The 20,187-nt window shown below is 36.2% G+C and overlaps 1 protein-coding gene across 1 annotated transcript in view; it reads left to right on the top strand.

Moving 5' to 3' along the window:
* The window catches only part of IL1RAPL1 (interleukin 1 receptor accessory protein like 1), a 701,170-nt gene that overhangs the window by 675,943 nt on the left and 5,040 nt on the right, over nucleotides 1-20,187 (top strand). The window contains exons 8-9 of the mRNA XM_026047316.1: nucleotides 445-590; nucleotides 11,189-11,332. Coding sequence (XP_025903101.1) covers nucleotides 445-590; nucleotides 11,189-11,332 — 290 coding nt within the window. The remainder of the gene's footprint in view (nucleotides 1-444; nucleotides 591-11,188; nucleotides 11,333-20,187) is intronic.

Here is a 20,187-nt window from a genome sequence, read left to right on the forward strand (position 1 = left end):
ATATTAACACAGTTTTTTTTTGAGTGACATTTTGAAGAATCTCAAAAAGTGGACAAATACTGCTTTAGGTCTGGACTCACAGTGTCACCCTAAACCTAAAAAGAACCATTACAAATTTTCTCTATTCTAATCTTGCTGAGACTTCACATACTGCTAATCAGGTTCTCCATCAGTGTGTGCAATATATTACTATCAGTGTGTGCATCATCCTGCTTAAAGAAGACAATTAACTGAAGCTGTCATTAACATTTACAAAGCCAAACCTCCTCATTAAAAGTAAGGAAGAAAAGGACATGATATAATTTAATTAAGATTTCATCAAACCACAGCCAAATTTGAACCAGAGAGTTGTAAATTGTAAGTATCATTATTATGTCATGATTATCTAACAGTCTGCTGTGACACAGGAAAAAGAGCTTATTTGGCTTTTTTTTTTCTCCCTAGGATTCTCAAGGAGCATCTCGGGGAACAGGAAGTTTCCATTTCATTAATTTTGGACTCTGTGGAGGAAGGTGATCTCGGGAATTACTCATGCTACGTTGAAAATGGGAACGGACGCCGACATGCTAGTATACTTCTACATAAAAGGGGTAAATATGCAACTTCTCAGCATGCAATGCTATATTGAAGGGGTGGTCCGCAAAGTTTCCTTCTGATGAAAGCTTGTCTTCTTGAGATGTTAATAAGCAGTGATTGTTTTTCTCCAGGCATTTGTACATCTTGCAAAACAAAGCAGAAAGGTTGTTGTTAACTGTAACTGTCACTAGGAAAAACATAGTAACACATTTTCATTATGTTTATATAGAAGTTGCATTTAATAATTCATGAGTGCTAAAGCTAATAAAGGCTCAGTAGAGAAAGAAGAGTAGGAAGCTACAGGCAATAAGATGGCAATCATTTTTCTCTAAGAAAAAAAATAAATTACACAAATATATGCCACTTCTATCAGAGGTGCCACATATCCCTCTTGTTGGGGCAGATCCTGCATAGTCTCACTGTGAAGAGTTTTTTTCCAAAATATTTCTTTAGTGCCTACATTTTTGAAGTGAAGTATTACAACACAAATTTCTAAGGACCTTCCTGTTTCTACTCRCATGCTGTGATTTTAGCGTCTCTAATAGCCACAGTAATCTCCCAAGGAGATAATTGCAGAAAGGCAGATAGCTTTTTGCCAAGCAAGGTTTCCAGATCCACTTTGTCCATTTTGCCACCTGGAGGGTGCCCCACATGTACTGCTGTGTGGTGCTCCCCACAGACATGCAGCAGACAACCAGCTTCATAGAGGAAAGAATAGTCCAGGCTGCATGCTTTACTGCCATTAGTGTGGGATTTTTTTAGGCTATTTGTAAAAATGAGGAAACCAGACTCATACTGTGGTTTGAACTACTTGTAGCATCTCAATTTATATCAGAGCTGCAATGTCTTTTCTAGTTTTATCCTTATATTCAAAGCCTAGGTTGAAAAKGGAGCCATAAATCAAGCTTATGCGTAGCATTCATTTAAATGTRTTTTTCATGTACCTCCAATTAATTGAATAGAATTGCTTCTTAACCATTCTTAACATAAGAGATACAGATATAAATAACCAGATGTTCTCCTTAGCCCAGCATTTGACCTGTATTCTTCAATGTACTGAGACAGGAAATTAACTCATTAAGTAATTGAACTGTAGCAATTTACTGACTGGTAGCTATGTACCCCTAATTCAAAGACATTTGAACCCAGAGCGAGAATTTAACCCAACACTCATATCCAATAGATTGTCTTTAAAAATGAAATTAGTACATGGAGCACTTAGGATAAAGATTTTTGAAGCTTAAATTACTGTAAAACCAATTCGATTCATTCATATGCTGATGACGAGTCCTTATTTTCCCTTTAATGCCAGCAATAGCAGAGACTGACACAAAATATAACTTTGTTCTGTTCTGTGATCATCAGCTTTTAAACCTAGTTATGCACATGCGTAAATTTTGCAAGGATCTACTTTCCTTGCTTCCTTTCTCAGAGAAGTCAGTATGTCAAATGATGACCTCATGATGACATGCTTAAGAGGAAGTGATTTCAATATTTTATTTTTTATAAATAGTCAAAAGCAACAAAATAAYGAACAGTTCCCCAAATATTTATTTTCCCCTCATTAGTAAGGCTGAATTTGAAACTGATTTGGAAACAAAATATGTTGTGGCCTCAAAAAGCAAAAGGCACCTGCTAGAAGCCTTCTACATACTTTGCATGTTGACAACTGTTTCAGTGAAATGATAAATTAACCATGACAGATAAAAATTCTAGCTAGTCCCTCAGGTCTCCTAGGAAGAAAAGCTTTGCAGTGCTTGCTTAATCTCCTGTATATCACCATGACAACATTTCATTTTAGGTTTCCTTGTTTAGATCCACATTTAGTCTCCACTGGAAATGAGTTAGCTGTTTATTAATTTCTGATGATTTGCTAACTTAGAACAATCAAATCCTAACAATAAGATGTAGCTGCTTCCTGCACACCAAGTTATCTGCAGAGATACTGGTTTTGGCTGGTTTTCTAGTTACTGCTCTTTAACTGTAACTAGTTACTGCCCTGTAACTATATTTTTTCCCAGATGTATAAACAAACCGAAATGCCAAATCTAGAATGTTCACTATCTAAAAATGAATTTATAATCCTTCTTAGACTCTACCTGTAGCGCTTTATCATTATGATCAAAGAGGATAAGAAAGCTTCATTACTGAATTATTCCTGGAAAACAAAGGTATTTAGGTCTAGTTGCTACAGTAGGGGTTCAGGTACAAAATGCAGTGCCCCTTCCAAGCACCCTTCCAACTGGTGCTTCACCCTGCTCAAGATATAGTCCATAAACTTAAAGATTCAACTTGGACCTTTTGAACAGGCCCACTGAGCACATGCCAGCCCTGACAATGATATGATGTTCTGAGTCTGAAGCTCTTGCAGAGACCTGTGTGCCTCCCCCTCATTTGCCCCACAGAAAATAGGAAAAGGACATGGCTGTGGTCCCCTCCATAGAATCATAGAATAATTATTATTGGAAAAGWCCTTTAAGATTATCAAGTCTAATTGTAAGCCCATCACCACCATGCCTGCTAAACCATGTCTGTAAACCAGTGCTCAYGTTGGGCAGACGTAGCTTCTCCTTTTTCTCTGATTTGGCACTCAAATAGAATTCTGTAACCTCTCACATTCTAACAGAAAGTTCGGGATAACAGTGGGACGAAMCTTCCTCTCCCTCTAGGAGCACGGAAAGGCTGACCTATTTTTAGCATCTGGCACTGGAAGGAGATCCAGGTCTGTGACACCTGCCTTAGACCATATACTCTCTGTATCACAGGGAGTTTGACCTTTTCTCCACAGCTTCTTTTGCTTTCTGATTGCCAGTGGGGGAGGAAAAGAAAAAAGCCCCCCCAAAAAACAAACAAACAAACAAAAAAAAAAAGATTTCTGTGCAGCCTTATAACCATTTTTAGATGCCTTGTTTTTCTTGTATGCTGTGTGTAGATGCTAAAGACAATAGAACGTTTTAGGTATGATAGTGCCAATCCTTTTTTTCTGTGCTCTATTCCCACAAAATTTGACCCCAAATACTCTCAGGATGAAAGAATCAGAACCCAGGGTTGAGTTTTCCTTCCCTTCTTCCAGTTGTTGCCTGACTCTTTCTCTCACCTTTGCTATGAGTGAGTTACTTTATCTTTTGTACAAGGGGGAAAAATGCTTTCTATAGTCAAAAGCTGTTTTTGTTACATAGTGATGATAGTTATCTGCAGCAGCTGCATAGCTATTCATTATCAGTTGGTTAGAGATCATCTGCAGCAGTGACAGCTTGATCCTCAACTAGAGAGAGGAACCCTCTAGAAATTAATTTTGAGAATGGTAGTGACAGCAAGTAAAAATTTATTAATGGTAGGCAACATATTGCATATCTAAGTGAATCTTGCACTACAATCTTTTTTTTATGGGCTTTTAATTCAAGAGGACAAGTCTATAGTTTATCAATATAATGCATTACCAAAAGAAAATGTATAAGTAGAAGAATGATTCTCAACAGTGTTTTCTGTTGAAAAGCAGACTGTTGTGCTGGATCAAATCCCTTGTGGTTCCATTTAGTCATATTAATTTAAAATTACAGATTACAGTTTAATTGTGTTGTTATTTTTGTGGAAATTCTTGTCAGCATGATTTAACAGATAAGCCAAAAAAAAAAAAAGAAAAAGAAAAATCTTGTCACAAGTTTTTCTATCTGATCTGTATTATTTTAAAAGCTAAATAATATATCTATATATTTCATGGGTCATCCACCAGAACAGAGAGCAAGAAATATTCTCTGTGCAGAGATCTCTGTCTTTTTCTTCCCATTTTTCTTCTACTATTTTTTTCTGTGTTTCTTTTCTTCTTTTAAGGCTGAGGGAGCTGGGCGTGTTCAGCCTGGAGAAGAGAAGGCTGAGGGGGGACCTGATCAGCGTGTATAAATACCTCAAGGGAGGCAGTGAGGAGGAGGGGGRCGGCCTCTTTTCAGTGGTGGACAGGGATAGGACTAGAGGAAACGGCCACAAGCTGAGKCACCAAAAGTTCCACAGGAACTTATGGAAACACTTTTGGACAGTGAGGGTGCCAGAGCCCTGGCACAGGCTGCCCAGGGAGGTTGTGGAGTCTCCTTCTCTGGAGATCTTTAAAACCTGCCTGGACGCAGCCCTGTGCCACGTGCTCTAGGTGACCCTGCGTGAGCAGGGGGGTTGGACTAGATGATCTCTAGAGGTCCCTTCCAACCTTAAGCATTCTATGATTCTATGATTCTATGATTCTTTTATATTCTACTGTCTTCTGCAATACGCATTCTCAATAGGTGACTATCTAGTTTTTTTAATCTGATATGTGTGCTAAGGGTTGATTGAAAAACTTTTCTGTTAGGAAAAAAAAAGTTGCACTGAAATAAATTGCACTGAAATAAATTGTCTAGATGAAAAAAAAAGAATTATAGTTGAATTTTCTGATGAGATACATATTTGAAAAGGAAAGAATTAAGTCATTCTATGGGAAACAACCTTGAGGAAACCTGCAAGTTCGTAGACATACTCTAAACTCCTCATCAGTGAATATATGTACATTGTATTAATATTTCCTTTATTTTGATTGCAAATTCTGAACAGCAAAAAAAAAATCTATTTTTTTTTCAATATACATGTTTATAACAGAACTATTGACAAGCACTTAAAATTGCTGTATGTGGTGTATAAATCAGTTTTATAACTCAAGAATTTGAGTGAGCTAAGTTTTAGATCACATGGACATTTTCCATCAGTAGAGCGTGGCTTCACATGGTGGTAGTATGGGACAACAATTAGGACTTGAAACAGAAAAGGAGTAAGTCATGCAAGAGGTTTGTGACATAGTGCTAGAAGTGTGAAATCTCTTTTTTCTGCAAGCCTAATAAAAAAATGACTGTCCTTTTTACGCTCAATCTCATCTAAACTCAGCAAATTAGTAGGTTAATAGAGATTAGTGCCTGGCAGAAACTCATCATAAGACTCTTCTCTTCCTCGGTAAGGCTTTTCTCATCCTCAGAAAACTGGAGTAAGACATCTCTAGTGAAAAGATTTGTCAGATTACTTAGCATATGCCTGAATCTAGATTTCCTCTGAGGCTGTGCCAAACAAATTGTTTAACAGACTCCCTTCTAAAACAGCTTTTGTACCACTTTTATGATAGTTCTTCTCTTTTCATAATGTCTGTGTAAGTTCAGTTCTAACCTTGATTGGCAAGGAAGGAAATATTTTAATATAAAATGTCACAAATGTTCTTATCACTGATGCAGAGTTAAGTTATTCTTTAATGCTATCCTTAGGGGAGGAAAAAAAAGTAAATAGTGAAATAGTGTGTTTTATGATCTTATATCCTTGGAACTTAGTATTCTATTTTTTCCCCACATTTTAGCACCTCCCCGTGCTTCTTACATTCATTTCTTTCAGAGAATCTAAAAGAAGTAATTGTGTGGGCTGATTTCTGTAGTTCATTGCACAACTAGAAGCTCTCCTAATCAGTAAGGAGTAAGTCATATAAAATTATTTTTTGTGGAGAAGCTAAAGGAGATTAATRTAATTTTGTATCATGATGACTTTTTCCCTCTTTAAATTGAAGTATAAACTGCCTTTAAAATGAGGTATACTGTATTTAAATATACTAAATTTCACAGTGCTGTATCATCTACATTTTTTTTTCCCATTTTGTACTCTCTCGCAGTAACATACTGCTGGAAGTAGTCAGGATAATTATTCTCCTGCTGGGAACAGGTATCCCACGCTTCTCAGAAAAAAAAAAATTGTCATCGCTAAGGATATACATTCTATTATGATTATTTATTGCCTCTAATAATGCAGAGAAATTCAACAGAATCCAGGTTCTAGCATGCTGTCTTCTCAATAGACAAATTGGTTAACAAGATGTTTGTCTTATATTTACAGTCATATACACACATACCTTCCTACATATATTTTCCTGAATCAGATTAATTCTTTCTCACAGATAAATAAGGAATATATGTTATGTATAAATCTAATGAATAAAGTGAGGTAATGAGGTAATAGTTCTAATAAATAAAAAGAAATTCCTCCATTGAAAAAAGGTATTAAAAACTATAAATAAATTGAGCCACCTGAAGTCAAATTTGCAGACAACTACAGGCACTGTGGCCTATACTGGGAAAAAAAGTATATTCTTTGTGCCAAGAGATGATTTCATAATCAAGCTAATGAACACCTCAAATCTGCAACTTCTGGTGTCAGAAGCATAATTATCCTACAAAATCCACCAGCAACTTTTTTTAACAGTTCCAATAACACCATCCATGGGGGAAAAATATCACAAAAACTTGATAATGGACACACACATGTATGTATCTATCTATAGACAAAGATACGCATATGCTGTGTGAAGCTCTGCTTCCGTATGCCATACTATGGAAAGATAAATCATTTTACAGTCATGTCATAATGACTGCTGTATTCAGAAGATAAAAAAAAAGAAAAAAAGGAATAAAGCACATTGCCACTTCCATTTATAATTCTCAAAATGAATTTCTTTCTTCCTAACCTAAATTGTAGTTACTGGTTACTGATAATGTTTGATTCAGGCAAGTAAATATTCTTGTGTTAGCCAGTCTCCTCCTTCCTCTTCAGGAAACACATTTCTTTAGAACCCAAACTGCATGCAATGATGCATCACTCCTACATTGTTTATCAGCATCTGATTTTTACCCCTCATTTTCTCAGAATATTTTCCAAGAAAAAACAACTGGGACTTTTAGTCAACATTGTCTTTAACTGCTCCCCTTCCAAATTACATTCATTACTTTATATTTTGCTTTATAATTGAAGTCTATGAAGGTATATACGGACAAAATATCTGGGCTACCTATAGCTGAACTTCATAGCTTGTGATCCAGATGCCCAAGACACACAGAGAATGGAAATGAGTTAGGCAACAAAGTTGCAAAGATTTATGTATGTGCTAACTGGAAGCTCTGTGAATAGTCCTGTTGACTTCAGAGAGAGATTACTTATATGCTGTGAAGTTCAGCAATCTGCGTAAGTGATTGCAAAATTGAAACCTTAGATAGACTATAATTGGATTTTGAAAAAGGCTCAGAAATTGAATACACAGCTATAAATCACATATCCACCAAGAGTTATAAATCACAAAAAAAGAATGAAGTATAATTATTTTTCCTAGCAGCTCAGCTGTATACGAGCTAATGAATAGAAAAAGATTAATTTTAAATCATCACAGATCATCAAATGTAAAGTGTATGAAGCATGTCATATAAATCAAAAGATATGAATCATTGAAGGCACCCTTTTATTTACTTTCTTGTTAAAACTCCAGCTAAGATAAGTGAATTACTTGTGTGACACAGCAAAAGGAATTTTATCAAAAATCAAAGCAAGGTGAAGATCAAAGATATATCCCACAATATACCTAATAATTAGGTTAGTAACAGTATGAAATGCGTACATGCATTCTGAGCCATCTCATTCAGGATATTTAGAGGGGCCAYGTACTTTGTTTTAATTAGCTATTTCATTCGTTCATGTCTCATGGCTAAACCCTCCTGATAAGGGAAGAAAAAAAAATTGTAGCCATTGGTCAAAATGCTTGTAACAAATCTTGTTTTAAATTGAAGCAATTTATTCAGAAACCAATCTACTCCCRCAGCAGTAATCAATGTGTTTTCCCTTGGAGTAGAACTGCTCCTGCGCTACCGCAGCACTGGTGCTAATTGCCTGTAACTAAATGATTGCTGCGCTTCCCGATGTAGCTCTTTGGCATTTGCTCATTTGGGGGGCAAATAACCCTCCCCTTAAAGCCTGCCCCACCACAAGAGTTAGCCCATTGGTTTTCCTCTACCGTTTTCCTTGCTGAGCATCTTAAGGAGGACAAGGTCTGTGCTTTGAATGGCATAACGTGGAAGCTAAGCAGATTTTGCAAAGGCAAAATCTTTTTGTCTCTCCCCTCTGATGTGGGATTGTGCTGAAACAGAATCTTTTTAGCGCGGTGACGCTGCAGGAAACTTGATTATTTGCAGGAAAAACAGATCACACTTCAAAGAGAGTGTAATGCCCACTGTAGTAACCACGCTGGAATTGCAATGCAAAAGACAGAGTAAAGCAGCAAGACAAAGCCAGGCTCACCCTCTAACTACGATGGTGTGCTCTGGATTAGTGTTGACAGTCAAAGTGTCACTGCCATGGGCATCATCTGCACACTCAGTGCTCACAAAGCACTTTCCAGTGCACCTGCCTTCCGAAGACGTCTCAGTGACCAAGAAGTCAAGGCCTGGAGCTCTTTCTATCAGCAGGTTCTGATAAACGGGATCCAGTACCAAGAAAAACAAGATCCCGCTAGAATGGATGGAGCTTATTGTACACTTAAAGTGGTCTGAGAAGAAACTATCTTTCCCTTGAGCTCCCAAGAGATCACAATGGGCTTGGCAGGGGCACATAAAATAGCTGTTTTAAATACTTTTCAGGTTGATTTGGAGAATGTTATTGTTTTCTTTGTTTGCCATAGGTTTCGGGTAGCACTATGTATATTCAGAGGCATTCTGTTAGAGCAAACACATATGCTGTCCTAGCCCTGAATTATCCTAATGGGGAAAATGGTAGCTCTGAGAGACTTTGCTGGCAACGTACTGCTGTTTATGCAATGTAATGCTCATTGAAAGACAGCAGATGACTACCTGCAGTTATTTTTTTCATTTAATCTCATAATCACTAATTTTGGAGAAACTTTTGATTTCCAGTTGCAATTTTTTTTCTTGCCTTTAATGAATCATAACACTAGACAGTGCTATGTTTTGGGGCTTTTATATTTTATTTTTGTTTTTTGTTTTTGCCTAAGAACCCAATGTATTAAATCCCTTTCACTACTTACTGTTGAACAGCTGCATCACCTGTAGTATGAAATGATAAACAGACTAGAGTAAGCTAGTGTAGAATAATTTCCATTCCATTTATATTCAAAAATGTTGTGCTACTTTCCTATGCAAACTATTTTTACTGGGTGTTTTTTAATAACATTCCCCTCTCTGGACCAGAAAAGTCTGAAATAACCATGCTGATCTTAAAAATGTCTAAGACAAAGGAGTTTCCAGCACCATTTCGGCAAGAATGACACAGAATATAAATGCCTTTTTATTTCATTTTATTACGCTTTTAGTAGCTTCTAGAGAGTAATGAAATCTTTTTACAGTTGCCTCAAAATAATAAAAAAGTGTGTTGTTCTCAGTAGACATAGTCAAAATAAACGGAATTGTCACTTTTTCCTCTAACCTTTTATTTCTTTAATTGAATTGTATTGTGCTGAAGTGTCATATCTGCATAAGCACAGGAAAAAAAATAAAAAAAAAACCAAAAAACAGGGTGCTTCAGGGCTACATCACTTCTCTGAAGCGGAAGCTAATCACTAGAGGAGGATGTCACGAAAAAAGCATGGAGCTTGGCTTGCTCCAGCACAGAACTTTATGAAGCAGAATAATATATCTTGGATTTCCAAAGCCTGCTCTTTTAGCATTCTTGGAAAATGAGCAATATTGGAAATGWATGGTTAGCCTTATGGTGTGCCATTTATTACTTATTTCATATTACAACATTGCTAGTAATACCTTGCTTCCTCCCTCCACCCTTTCTTTTAACATTACCAATTCCATGCTGGTGAGTAAATGAAGAGTGACAACCAAATGGATGTCACCTACTCATGTGAGTTTTCTTAAGGATATTATGCTAGAACTGGAGAGATGAAAGTCAATGATTACTTCTTAACTGATAAGAGACCCCTCTGAGGATGCTGCTGTTGTCATATAGATGTGGCTACACTTGACTGCTGTCCCTGTCCTTGGGAAGTGAGCTACAGGACAATGACCTCCATCCATCACACAACTCTCCAGCAATGGAGCACAGCAAAAATAGGGGGCCTGTGCCCTGAGAGTGAATGTCAGGACTGACAAACCGTGGTGATATGCAGTGTCTAGACACAAGCTAGTCCTGCGTAGGGAAAGAGGGGTGGATAAAGATGAATTACAGATCAGTGAAAAACTGTGTCAAAGATTTTAACACATAACTGAGGCTTTGGGACTCCTAGGATAATTTGTCTTCACATCCCTCAAGTTTGTTTGTGTGTTCATATTGAAAGAAGAAAAATGGAAATCTTTAGCTTAGTCTTACACAGTAAGACAGAATCTCGTCAAATAAAAACAAAGGTGTTTCTTCTCTGTGTGTGAAATAGGGGAAAGGCTGTACTTGCCTTATGGCCACCAAAAGAGAAACACTCGTCTCTGCTTTCATTCTAAGTGGAATGTCAACAATTATCTGTGTAAAACAAACTGTGATTTATCTACTGAGAGAGAGAGCAGGAAGACAGTTATCAAGTATCTCTTATGTACATAATGCACATGTACACATTTTCACACATGTTCAAACTTTTTTAAAGTAATTTCATGCACCAGAGAAAAAATATTTTTTTAAGAGAAAAGACTTCTCTTAATTAATATTTCTTCAATGGTCTTATAAATAAATAAACAGCCCAGCAATCAGTATTTTATCTTAAGGTTTGATGCAAAAGTGCTAGATCTGCTTCTAATCTTTGTCTGGTTTGAATGTGGTTGTTAATGCATTTTGTAATTCTTTACAGAGCTGATGTATACAGTTGAACTTGCTGGTGGGCTTGGTGCTATTCTGCTGCTGCTTGTTTGTTTAGTGACTATCTACAAATGTTACAAGATAGAGATTATGCTCTTCTACAGGAATCATTTTGGAGCTGAAGAACTAGATGGAGGTAAGGCAGCTTCTCTCTTTTTTTTTTTTCTTTCCTATGTCTTAAGTATACCTGTCTTTTGTTTCTCACTACCAAGGCCCACATTTCATTCCAGTTTAAGATGTGTTGACAGCAGCAATTTTTATTTCTYACTTACATTAGGCACAGCTTTTCATAGACATTCCTCACATAGCACATTTGTAGCAGTACTTGCTTAGCTGGTGTACGTGCTGCTCTGGATCTCCAGGAGACACTCACATCTCTTAGATTTTTGCTCCCAACACTGACTGTAAAATAACAACACTGATGCATTAAAAATGCTCACTACTTCTGGGTGCTGAAAGCCAGCTTCCCTTCCTCATAAGCATGTGTCTTTTTTAACTGTGCTATCCAGAGAGATGGAGCCTGGAGTGAATCTCAGTTTAGTGCTTGTTTAACCTGATCAGGTTAAACTGGATTGAGCAAGGGGGAACAGACCCAGCACTATGTTTTCCCGAGTTTATTTACTTAACCACTAGAAAAGAGGCAAAGAGCCATCAAAGTTGCTCAGTAGTTGAAAGATACCTTGGTGAAACAGAAGCAATCTGCAAGATGTGAATAAGATTGTGTCAAATTTATACAAGACTTTTCCTTTCTTCTCTTTTTAATCACTGAAGACAGAGGTCTTCTCTGTCTCTAATCCTTGTAATCAAAACTGCTGTTGAGCAGCAAATCGTTTTGAGCTGTGGGTTCTGATTAATTATGTTTAGTTTCTTGGGCCAGAGCTCCTGATTCTTCATGCTGCTACTATGTCTTTTGTGACAGAATCTTGTTTTTTCCTCAAATACTGTTGAAAGTTATATTACAGTTCAAGGTAATAACCTGGGGGCAGAAGCCACTGTGAGACATATTATAATAAATAGGTACTGATAAACAAGTGCCATCCAAACTATCATTGATAAGGGAGAACAGTGGCAGCATAATTAAACATCCTTATGTAAGTGAAAGGTTTCCATATGAAGATGAATACAGAATGACCCAGTTCTGCCTGCAATCTAAAAATGCCCAGAACTTCAAAATAGAAAATATCCAGGACAACAACAAACTCAAGAACGTTAGAACATTTTGTACCCCTCTGCTGGATTTACAAAATTGCTGTGTATTAGTACAGCGCCTAAGTGAGGAAAAAATCAGGTTATTCTATTTCTTTCACAGAAGAGGAAACTGAAGCCCAGAGGGACTGTGACTCATGAAGGATTTTGACAGATGCCATTTTTTTCAGGAGCTGCGTTCTTTTCTCCTTCACTAAGCAGCCCTCAACTCAAATGTGCTTGCATACTTGCATGCATGAATTTAAAAACATTCATATGCAGAAATAGATGGTTTATTTAGTAATTGTTTAAATAGATGCAATTTAATATTTTCCTTCTGAATTTCAGTAATTCTTTTCACAGCTATAATTTATTGTTATATCAAATCATTCCAGTTCATTTACAAACTTACTCTACAAAATGTTACATGCTTGCATCTCTCTCCTTCCATCCCAAACATCAATGACCTTGGAAAAAATGTTTTAATCTCCCATTTGAAAACAAGAGTAAAAGGAGAAGGGTAATCTGCAAGCAGACTGTGCTGTAATTTTGAAGCAGGAAAATTGTATCCATTAAATGTATTCTTCTCAGGAAATTTCATCACTGCAGATAGTGAAGCATGGATTCTCCTTAGATGATCAATAGAAACACTCAAATAGTTTGGATGCCTACTTAAGTTGCCTAGAAAATACATCTTGCAGATTACTAATGGAATACCGTAGCTTGTGCTGTATTCAGTATGCTAATATCAAGGAGAAAACCTGTTTGACCAATGAAGTTATCACAACTGATTTTTTTTCCTCTGAGTATCTCTTGTACTGTGCCTCTGTGCTAGAAGGCAGAGAGAAAAATGCCCCACAGAAGACTAAGCCATGTTTGTGTGGAAGTAAATTGCAGAGATACATTCAAGTTCTTTCCTTTGTCTCAGTTTGCTTCTGACATGCACAATATCCTGAACTTTACTTTATTCTTCTAACCCAGGCTCCTGCAGTGCAATAGCAGAACACCTATGTCCTATTTATAATTTACGTCATGTTTGACCATACTACAGGATAGCATGTGGATAAGCAAACATCAAAATGCAGGCTTTTTTTCTGCACAYTATTATATTGTATCCAGAGAGGATTCCAAGCACTTGAAAAGTGATATCCAATTAAATTTTTTAGTTGAAAATCTCCTTGAAAAAGCAATGCTTCATTTCTTCCTTCATTAGACAAAAAGCCCTTCAGGTTGTCAAATCTCATCACAACTCATCTCTCCTTTCCAAACCTTGGATGCATTACTTTTTCTCAGGCTAGCATAAACATTTTTGTGAGTGGCATGGGTAAATTGTGAAAAATTTTTGAAAACAAAATGTATAACCCTTGGAGTTAATTTATTACTTGTGTTGGGACACTTCAGATAAGCAGGTGTTCAGAGCTGCAGCTTCCTCGTTCATCTGCCTTGCAGCCTGCATTTTCCATCTTCTCTCTCTCATCTCAGTGACTAGATTCTTCTTCTGTTTTTTCTCTCTCCACAAGCACTTCAACTTCGTCATAACTTTATTGTCTGCTGGGAATGTGCTTAGAAACCTTTTTTTTTTTTTTTTTTTTTCTTTATGGGTAATTCCCTGCCTTTACTCAAAAATTTGAATGTCATCAAATGCAGCTCTCATTTTACTGCTTTACTACTGCTCTCTGTGTCTGTACATGCTTTCCAGCTGCTCAGGAAATGATCTCATATCCAGGGAATTGCATAACAGGCATTGGGATCATCTTTTGAACTGAACAACACACCATTAAGGTGTTTAGCACTGTGAATATCTGATGCATCTTTTTGAGATCCGGAGCAGAGAAGCAATTGAAATGCTCCAAACTGTGACACTTTCCCTTTCTCAGCTGCCACATTTGGCTCAACTGCCAAATTTGTTTGAGTGGAAAACTTCAAGATCTGTCCACATGTAATATGTAGATGGTACCTTCTAGTGATGTGCAAACAGTGTGCAATAATACTTTGACGACATTTTAAAAATGGAGACTTCACTGGGATCTTTCAAAGCCTGATCACTGTTAAATGTCAAGCTATTTTTTTTTAGGTTTGCAGCYGTAAGTTTAAAAGACTATTTTAAGGAGCCTTATCCATAAAGTACACATTAAGTCTTAACACATTATTAGCGAAAGGCACTTTTATAAGCTATGATTTCCTCTGTTGTTTACATTAAGCTCCAATATGAGAGATTTTATAACACATTCATTGTCTATGAAGTATTTTATCACTTACTRTTTTTGCAAGGGCTTCACCATTTTTATCTTTCAAAGATATTCTCTGATACCTTCCCAATTTTTAAATTATTTAATGAGAAATAATAAATAACATACTTTAAAACAGAAGAATAAAAATGCAAGAAATATTTTCAAGAACCTGGGATTAACACATGCCATGGCTTCTTTCTACCTTGCACTCTTTGGTGTTAAAAGAGTATTCTTATCAGCGAGATTGATACCATATAGAAATGCCACTCTTTGCCTCTGTAAGAGATAACATTGTGTCTGTGGAAACTTTGCAAATTTTTACCCAGGACAACTTTCTTCTCTGTGAAATTCTTTCTAGTCATCAAATCATGTAATTATCAGTTCTCAAGCACAATAGTTGTACCAGACATGCAACAAGAATGGAAGGAGGAGTCAGTTCACCTCTTCAAGCAGCAGGTTTGTGATGTTGCTTCAGAATAACCAGAAGGTTTCAATTCACTGAGACGGCTACTTTAAAWTTTTTCTTGTATGTGTGAAGACTTAGTCACTTCCAGGATATATGCAGATGTCTGTAAAACCAAATCTAAGGATTTAAGGATTAAGGATAAATCCAACATTCTACAGACCACAGGCTGAAAGCCACAGGGCCTGGTCAGACACTCATGAACTCGTTCATGAGAGATTGCACTCATGATTCCAGTTTCAGAGATAAGAGTGTATTTTACAGCTATCAGCTGAAAGAGTTTGCAGAGACCAAACACTGAGTGCATTAGTAACCATTTAAATTAATGCCAGGAGTGCTTATGTCTAAAGGAATTTACAAATAAGGGCTGAATGCTACCATAAAAAGGAGAAAACTTACACTAAGAGGTTTACATTAAAATTTATAAGAGCACAAGAATAGGAAATTACAGAGGGCTGAGCAAACACGCTATAAGTAGAGTTTCTAGTAAAACACTCATACATGCCCTTTCTCCCAATTAGAATGACGGGGAGAAAATTCTAGTCTTAAGAACAAAAAAAAAATAGTAACTTGTACCTCCAAAGAGAGTGTTTTGCTTGGGATCTTATAAGATGACCCTCAATATAAGCCTAAGCTCTTTCCACAAGGTCAGACAGGCCAGTGTCGCTTTTAATCCTGAGTCTTATTCTCAGTTTTGTCTTGCAAAGGAAACCTGGTGTATTGGGAGAATAGAAGTTTCAACTTTTCTGTAGGCATGCTGCAGCATGGGAGCCAGGGTCATGCATCAACTCTGGGTTTCACTGCAGAAGTCTTGCAGGYTGCTTTTCTTGCATGTTACTGGAACATGACAAAGTGCCTCCAGGATGTGCTAGTGCTGTACTCTCTGAACTCAGAAAATCTTTGGTTTTGACTTATGACATCTCTGGTGATCATAACTTATGACAGCTCTGGGTTACACTGGTTGATGCTTAGAGGTGCATTTTTATTACTTAGCAAAGAGAACCGAATCAATGGTCAAATTAAATGACAGATGAGTTTGTGCCTTGAAGATTATTGCAACTAGGACTCCTTAGGTGATGWTGATTTTTTTCCTTACCTTATCTTTCTGCAGAAGACTGGCAGGGTTCACAAACAGACCTACAGGATTGCCCAGAAAAGATCTTATTAACATCACAACACAAAAACAAGATAAACTTCTTAGTGGTTTCCAAGTTTTCAGCATTGTGACCATTTAACCAGCAAGGAGAGGCATGTTAATGTTTCCGTGTGATGTACCTGCTAACTTTCAAATATAACTTTTAACAATGGCTTAGACACCTGCCAAAGCCCTAGAGTTAATGATTATGCTATGCAGGTATAGCTAGACTGAAACTGCTGCTAAAGTTAGTGACTTTGCAATTATGGAATCTCCCCTCGGGACCCATAGAATAAGTTTCAAATAGCAGCCTCAAAACAGCATATATATGTTAATTGGCTATTGGCAAATTGTGACAATAAGAAATGCTACTTTGTGAATATCAATTTCAAATTCTATTAAAATCGTCTTTGGAAAAATGCAGCTGTTATCTTCCTCAGTGTTACTAGTCACAAAACAGAGATTTTTCTCTTATTTAATTAAAATCGTATTGTCGCAGTCCTTCTTAACTGTTAACTTTTTGTTTATGCAATTTATGAATCTGAAATCTTCAGTCAATAAAATTGCAATTTATGTCTCCTTTGAATATGAATTTTTCTACATTGTGTTCTCAAAATATACTCTTTCAAAGAAAAGTTTGTTCTCTATCTGTCTGCCTAATTCACATTTTGTGGCACAGAAAATCTATGCATAMATAAAAATTAAAAATGAGCAAAAGTATCAGGAACCGCTTTAGAATTCTACAATAGTTATGGATTAAAAAGTCTAGAAATACGGTAGAGACAAAACAAACTCCATCATTTATAATGAATACTGCTGTTCATGAAAACTTAGATACCTTCTGTTCCTTATCCAGAAACTCTGTCAAGTGGCTSTAAGCACTGAAGTATTTTTCTTTTTTTGCTTTTTAATCAAAAACCAGACTGCATTGCATATTTCCAGAGTCTGATTACAAGAATTATAGGTGGAAAGCCTGTTTCCAAGCCATTCATTTCCCCAGTTTCATTTATGTCTATAATTATTTCCTTGACTTTTTGCTAGTTTTGTATAGATCAAAGCTGCCTCTACTCCAGGTTTCAAAATAATTAACCCAAGCATTAATTATAAGTGCTGTCATTGAGATCAGCAGAATTTACATATGTAGTTAGGTGCTTAGTTTCAATAAATTCAATAAATAATAAGAATAGTTGCTACATGACATTTGGTTAATTTAAGAAGCTTGCCTGATATCAGAAAACTGATCCTTTCGTTTTCAGAGTTTAAAAGATATCCTTAATTATTGCCTCTTTCTACTACTTTCTTTTTTTTWAAATAATAGTTACTTTATTCCAATCTTTCATAGCTAATTACTSTTTTCTGCTATGAGTGCTTGCTACATGGTGACCGTTCAGTCTTTCAATATTTGCTAGCAATACCTTTTTTCTGTTTTGTATTGGAAACAATTACCATTTCTYGCAAACAGTTCACAGAAACTAGGAGAGTACCTCCTATCACTATCTTCTAATTTTGTTACATTTTTAACATTCAAAAAGTCTTATAAGAACTTCTGACTTTCCAAAAACAACTTAAGAGATTAGTGCTCCATCAAATTTTTATATTAAAAATAGAATATCTTCAGCTGTACTATTTTAATTTACACTTCCATGTTAATGAGAGTTAATGGGAGACATTCTATATGCACTTTTAATTTAATCAGAAATACACAATTACACTATTAGACTATGAATAACCAGAAATATTATCATTAATAAAAGATTATTCAGTCCAATTAAGTAATAATCTACCTTTTGTATATATAAATGACAAATTTTAGTTCTAATTTCAGAAATTCAGGGAAAAAAATAGCTCAGAGATGGATTTTCTTGTATCCTTAAAGTTATTATTTTATTACTTCCCTGAATTTATATCTGCCTGGAATCAATCCTACTTTTCGGTTAGTGTTAGATGCAACATTAGTACGTCATAACTAAATTCCTAAATATTCCTACTAATATTCCTATAAAGAAAATGTAAAACCTTTATTTTCATATWTTTTCAAGTTTTTTAGACTGTATTGTATTCCCATTCCTTTAATATTGTTATAAATATGTCTTATGGCCACAGGAAAAACTTCTCCTGGCCTAGAGTATGCTGAGAAAAATCCAAAAGCCTATTTAGAATTCATTATGCCTCTGTAACCTCTTCCCCAGTATTCAATTTACAAAACCTCACTCTAGTTCAGCACTGCAGAAAGATCTAGATGATCATCAGGAATGCTACGTTTAACAAGTACTTTACCGTGGAAAACCTAATGTTGGTAGTTCTTTATTTTCATTAAAAGAGGGAGTTTACAAAAGAAATTACAATAGGAAGGAAGGAAGGAAGGAAGGAAGGAAGGAAGGAAGGAAGGAAGGAAGACAAAAAAGAGAAAAGAGAAGAGAAAAAAGAAAAAAGAAGAAAGAGGAAGAGGAAGAGGAAGAGAGAAAGAGAAAGAGGAAAAGGAAAAGGAAAGGGAAAAGGAAAAGAATAAAGAAATATGGAGAACAAGCTCTGTAACCAACAAAAGAAATACTGTGGGGAAAGTGACAAAAACAATTCCAACAATTCATAAAGATTTGGTCTTCCAAGAATCTAGTCAATCAACTAAGCTTTCAAAATATATGATTTATTATGTGGAGAGGGATGCGCRCTATCAGTCCATGTACATTAAAAGTGTCTTTGCGCGTAACAAAACAAGCAGTTTATGAAATGTCATACATCATTACCATTTTGAAGCAACAAAGTTCTTTGGGAAATTTTGAARACTTGCTACTTTACAACCCTTGCTGAACAAGTCATGCTTTTTAGGAAGACAGCCTGATGCCTCCTCTGACACGGATTCCCTGCAGTCCTGGGAGAATCCAGCCCTAGAGACTCCACTTGAAAACCCAAAACTCTTCCTTAAAGCAGCATCCAGTTTCTGAATTCAAGAGATCAGAGCAACCTGCATGTAAGCTGCTCAATTCAGCCCCCTGAGTGCTTCCCCCATCTCTTCTGTTTGCTCCAGAGGTTTTTGAGAGACACAGAGCTGCAAATTAATCCTAGCGCCTAGGTCTACAGCATCATTAAAAATAGGACTCACATCTAGTGGTGCTAGGGAGCCTAAATGTGTGGGGAGTCACTTCTTTATCTTGCTCTGTGAATCTGTCTTGCCCTAAAATATATGCCAACCAAAAAGCAGATTTTCTCGCTGGCATGGRCATGACTGATAATAAAGGGTCGACTCTATGGAATTTTATTAAGAAAATATATATATCCATAAGCTTAATTCTTCTGTTCCCCATTAGCAGAAATATCTGCATTTTTTAATAAACCCTCAAAGGCCCAAAATGATGAATGCTTGGAGTGCAACATGGAAATCATTAGAAAATCCATACACATATAAGACAAATTCAAAGCTCAAACTGTTTGCTGGTCCCTAAAGAAGGCCATGTTTTATCTGTCTTTTTGTAGGCACAAGCTTAGCATTTATGCATATATAACTGTGAAAAAAAGCATGCATATAGATGAGTGCTTAGATGTCTGATAGCAATTTACTTATCCAAAGATCCCATTTGCATGTGACAAAATAGATGCATATAGAGTCTGGCTTTCATTTTATGCTGATAGTGAGCCTTTAAGTGACTGCTGCAAAGCATGTTTTTACTCCTTGGAAAAAGAAGAAACAATCACAACTTCAGCTCCTGTAAGTTTATACAACTTTTGCTGGATTAACACTGTGGAAAGCTGTAGGGAATATGATATTTTTTAATTTAGATGCTTATCAAAAGGAATGGATAGAATTAAAGAATTTATTCTATATGATTCACCAGGTATTTTACCAAAAATCCTGGCTCCRATTACTGAAATGATATTTCCATATTTCCCTAGTGATGAGATTTCATCCCAAATGTCTTCATMCTTAATACTGATCCAAATAACTTTCTCAGACCCGTAAGTGAATATAGCTCCATAAAAAT

This window comes from Nothoprocta perdicaria, unplaced genomic scaffold, assembly GCF_003342845.1.
Source record: "Nothoprocta perdicaria isolate Ctin4 unplaced genomic scaffold, notPer1 scaffold_49, whole genome shotgun sequence".
Lineage (NCBI taxonomy): Eukaryota > Metazoa > Chordata > Aves > Tinamiformes > Tinamidae > Nothoprocta > Nothoprocta perdicaria.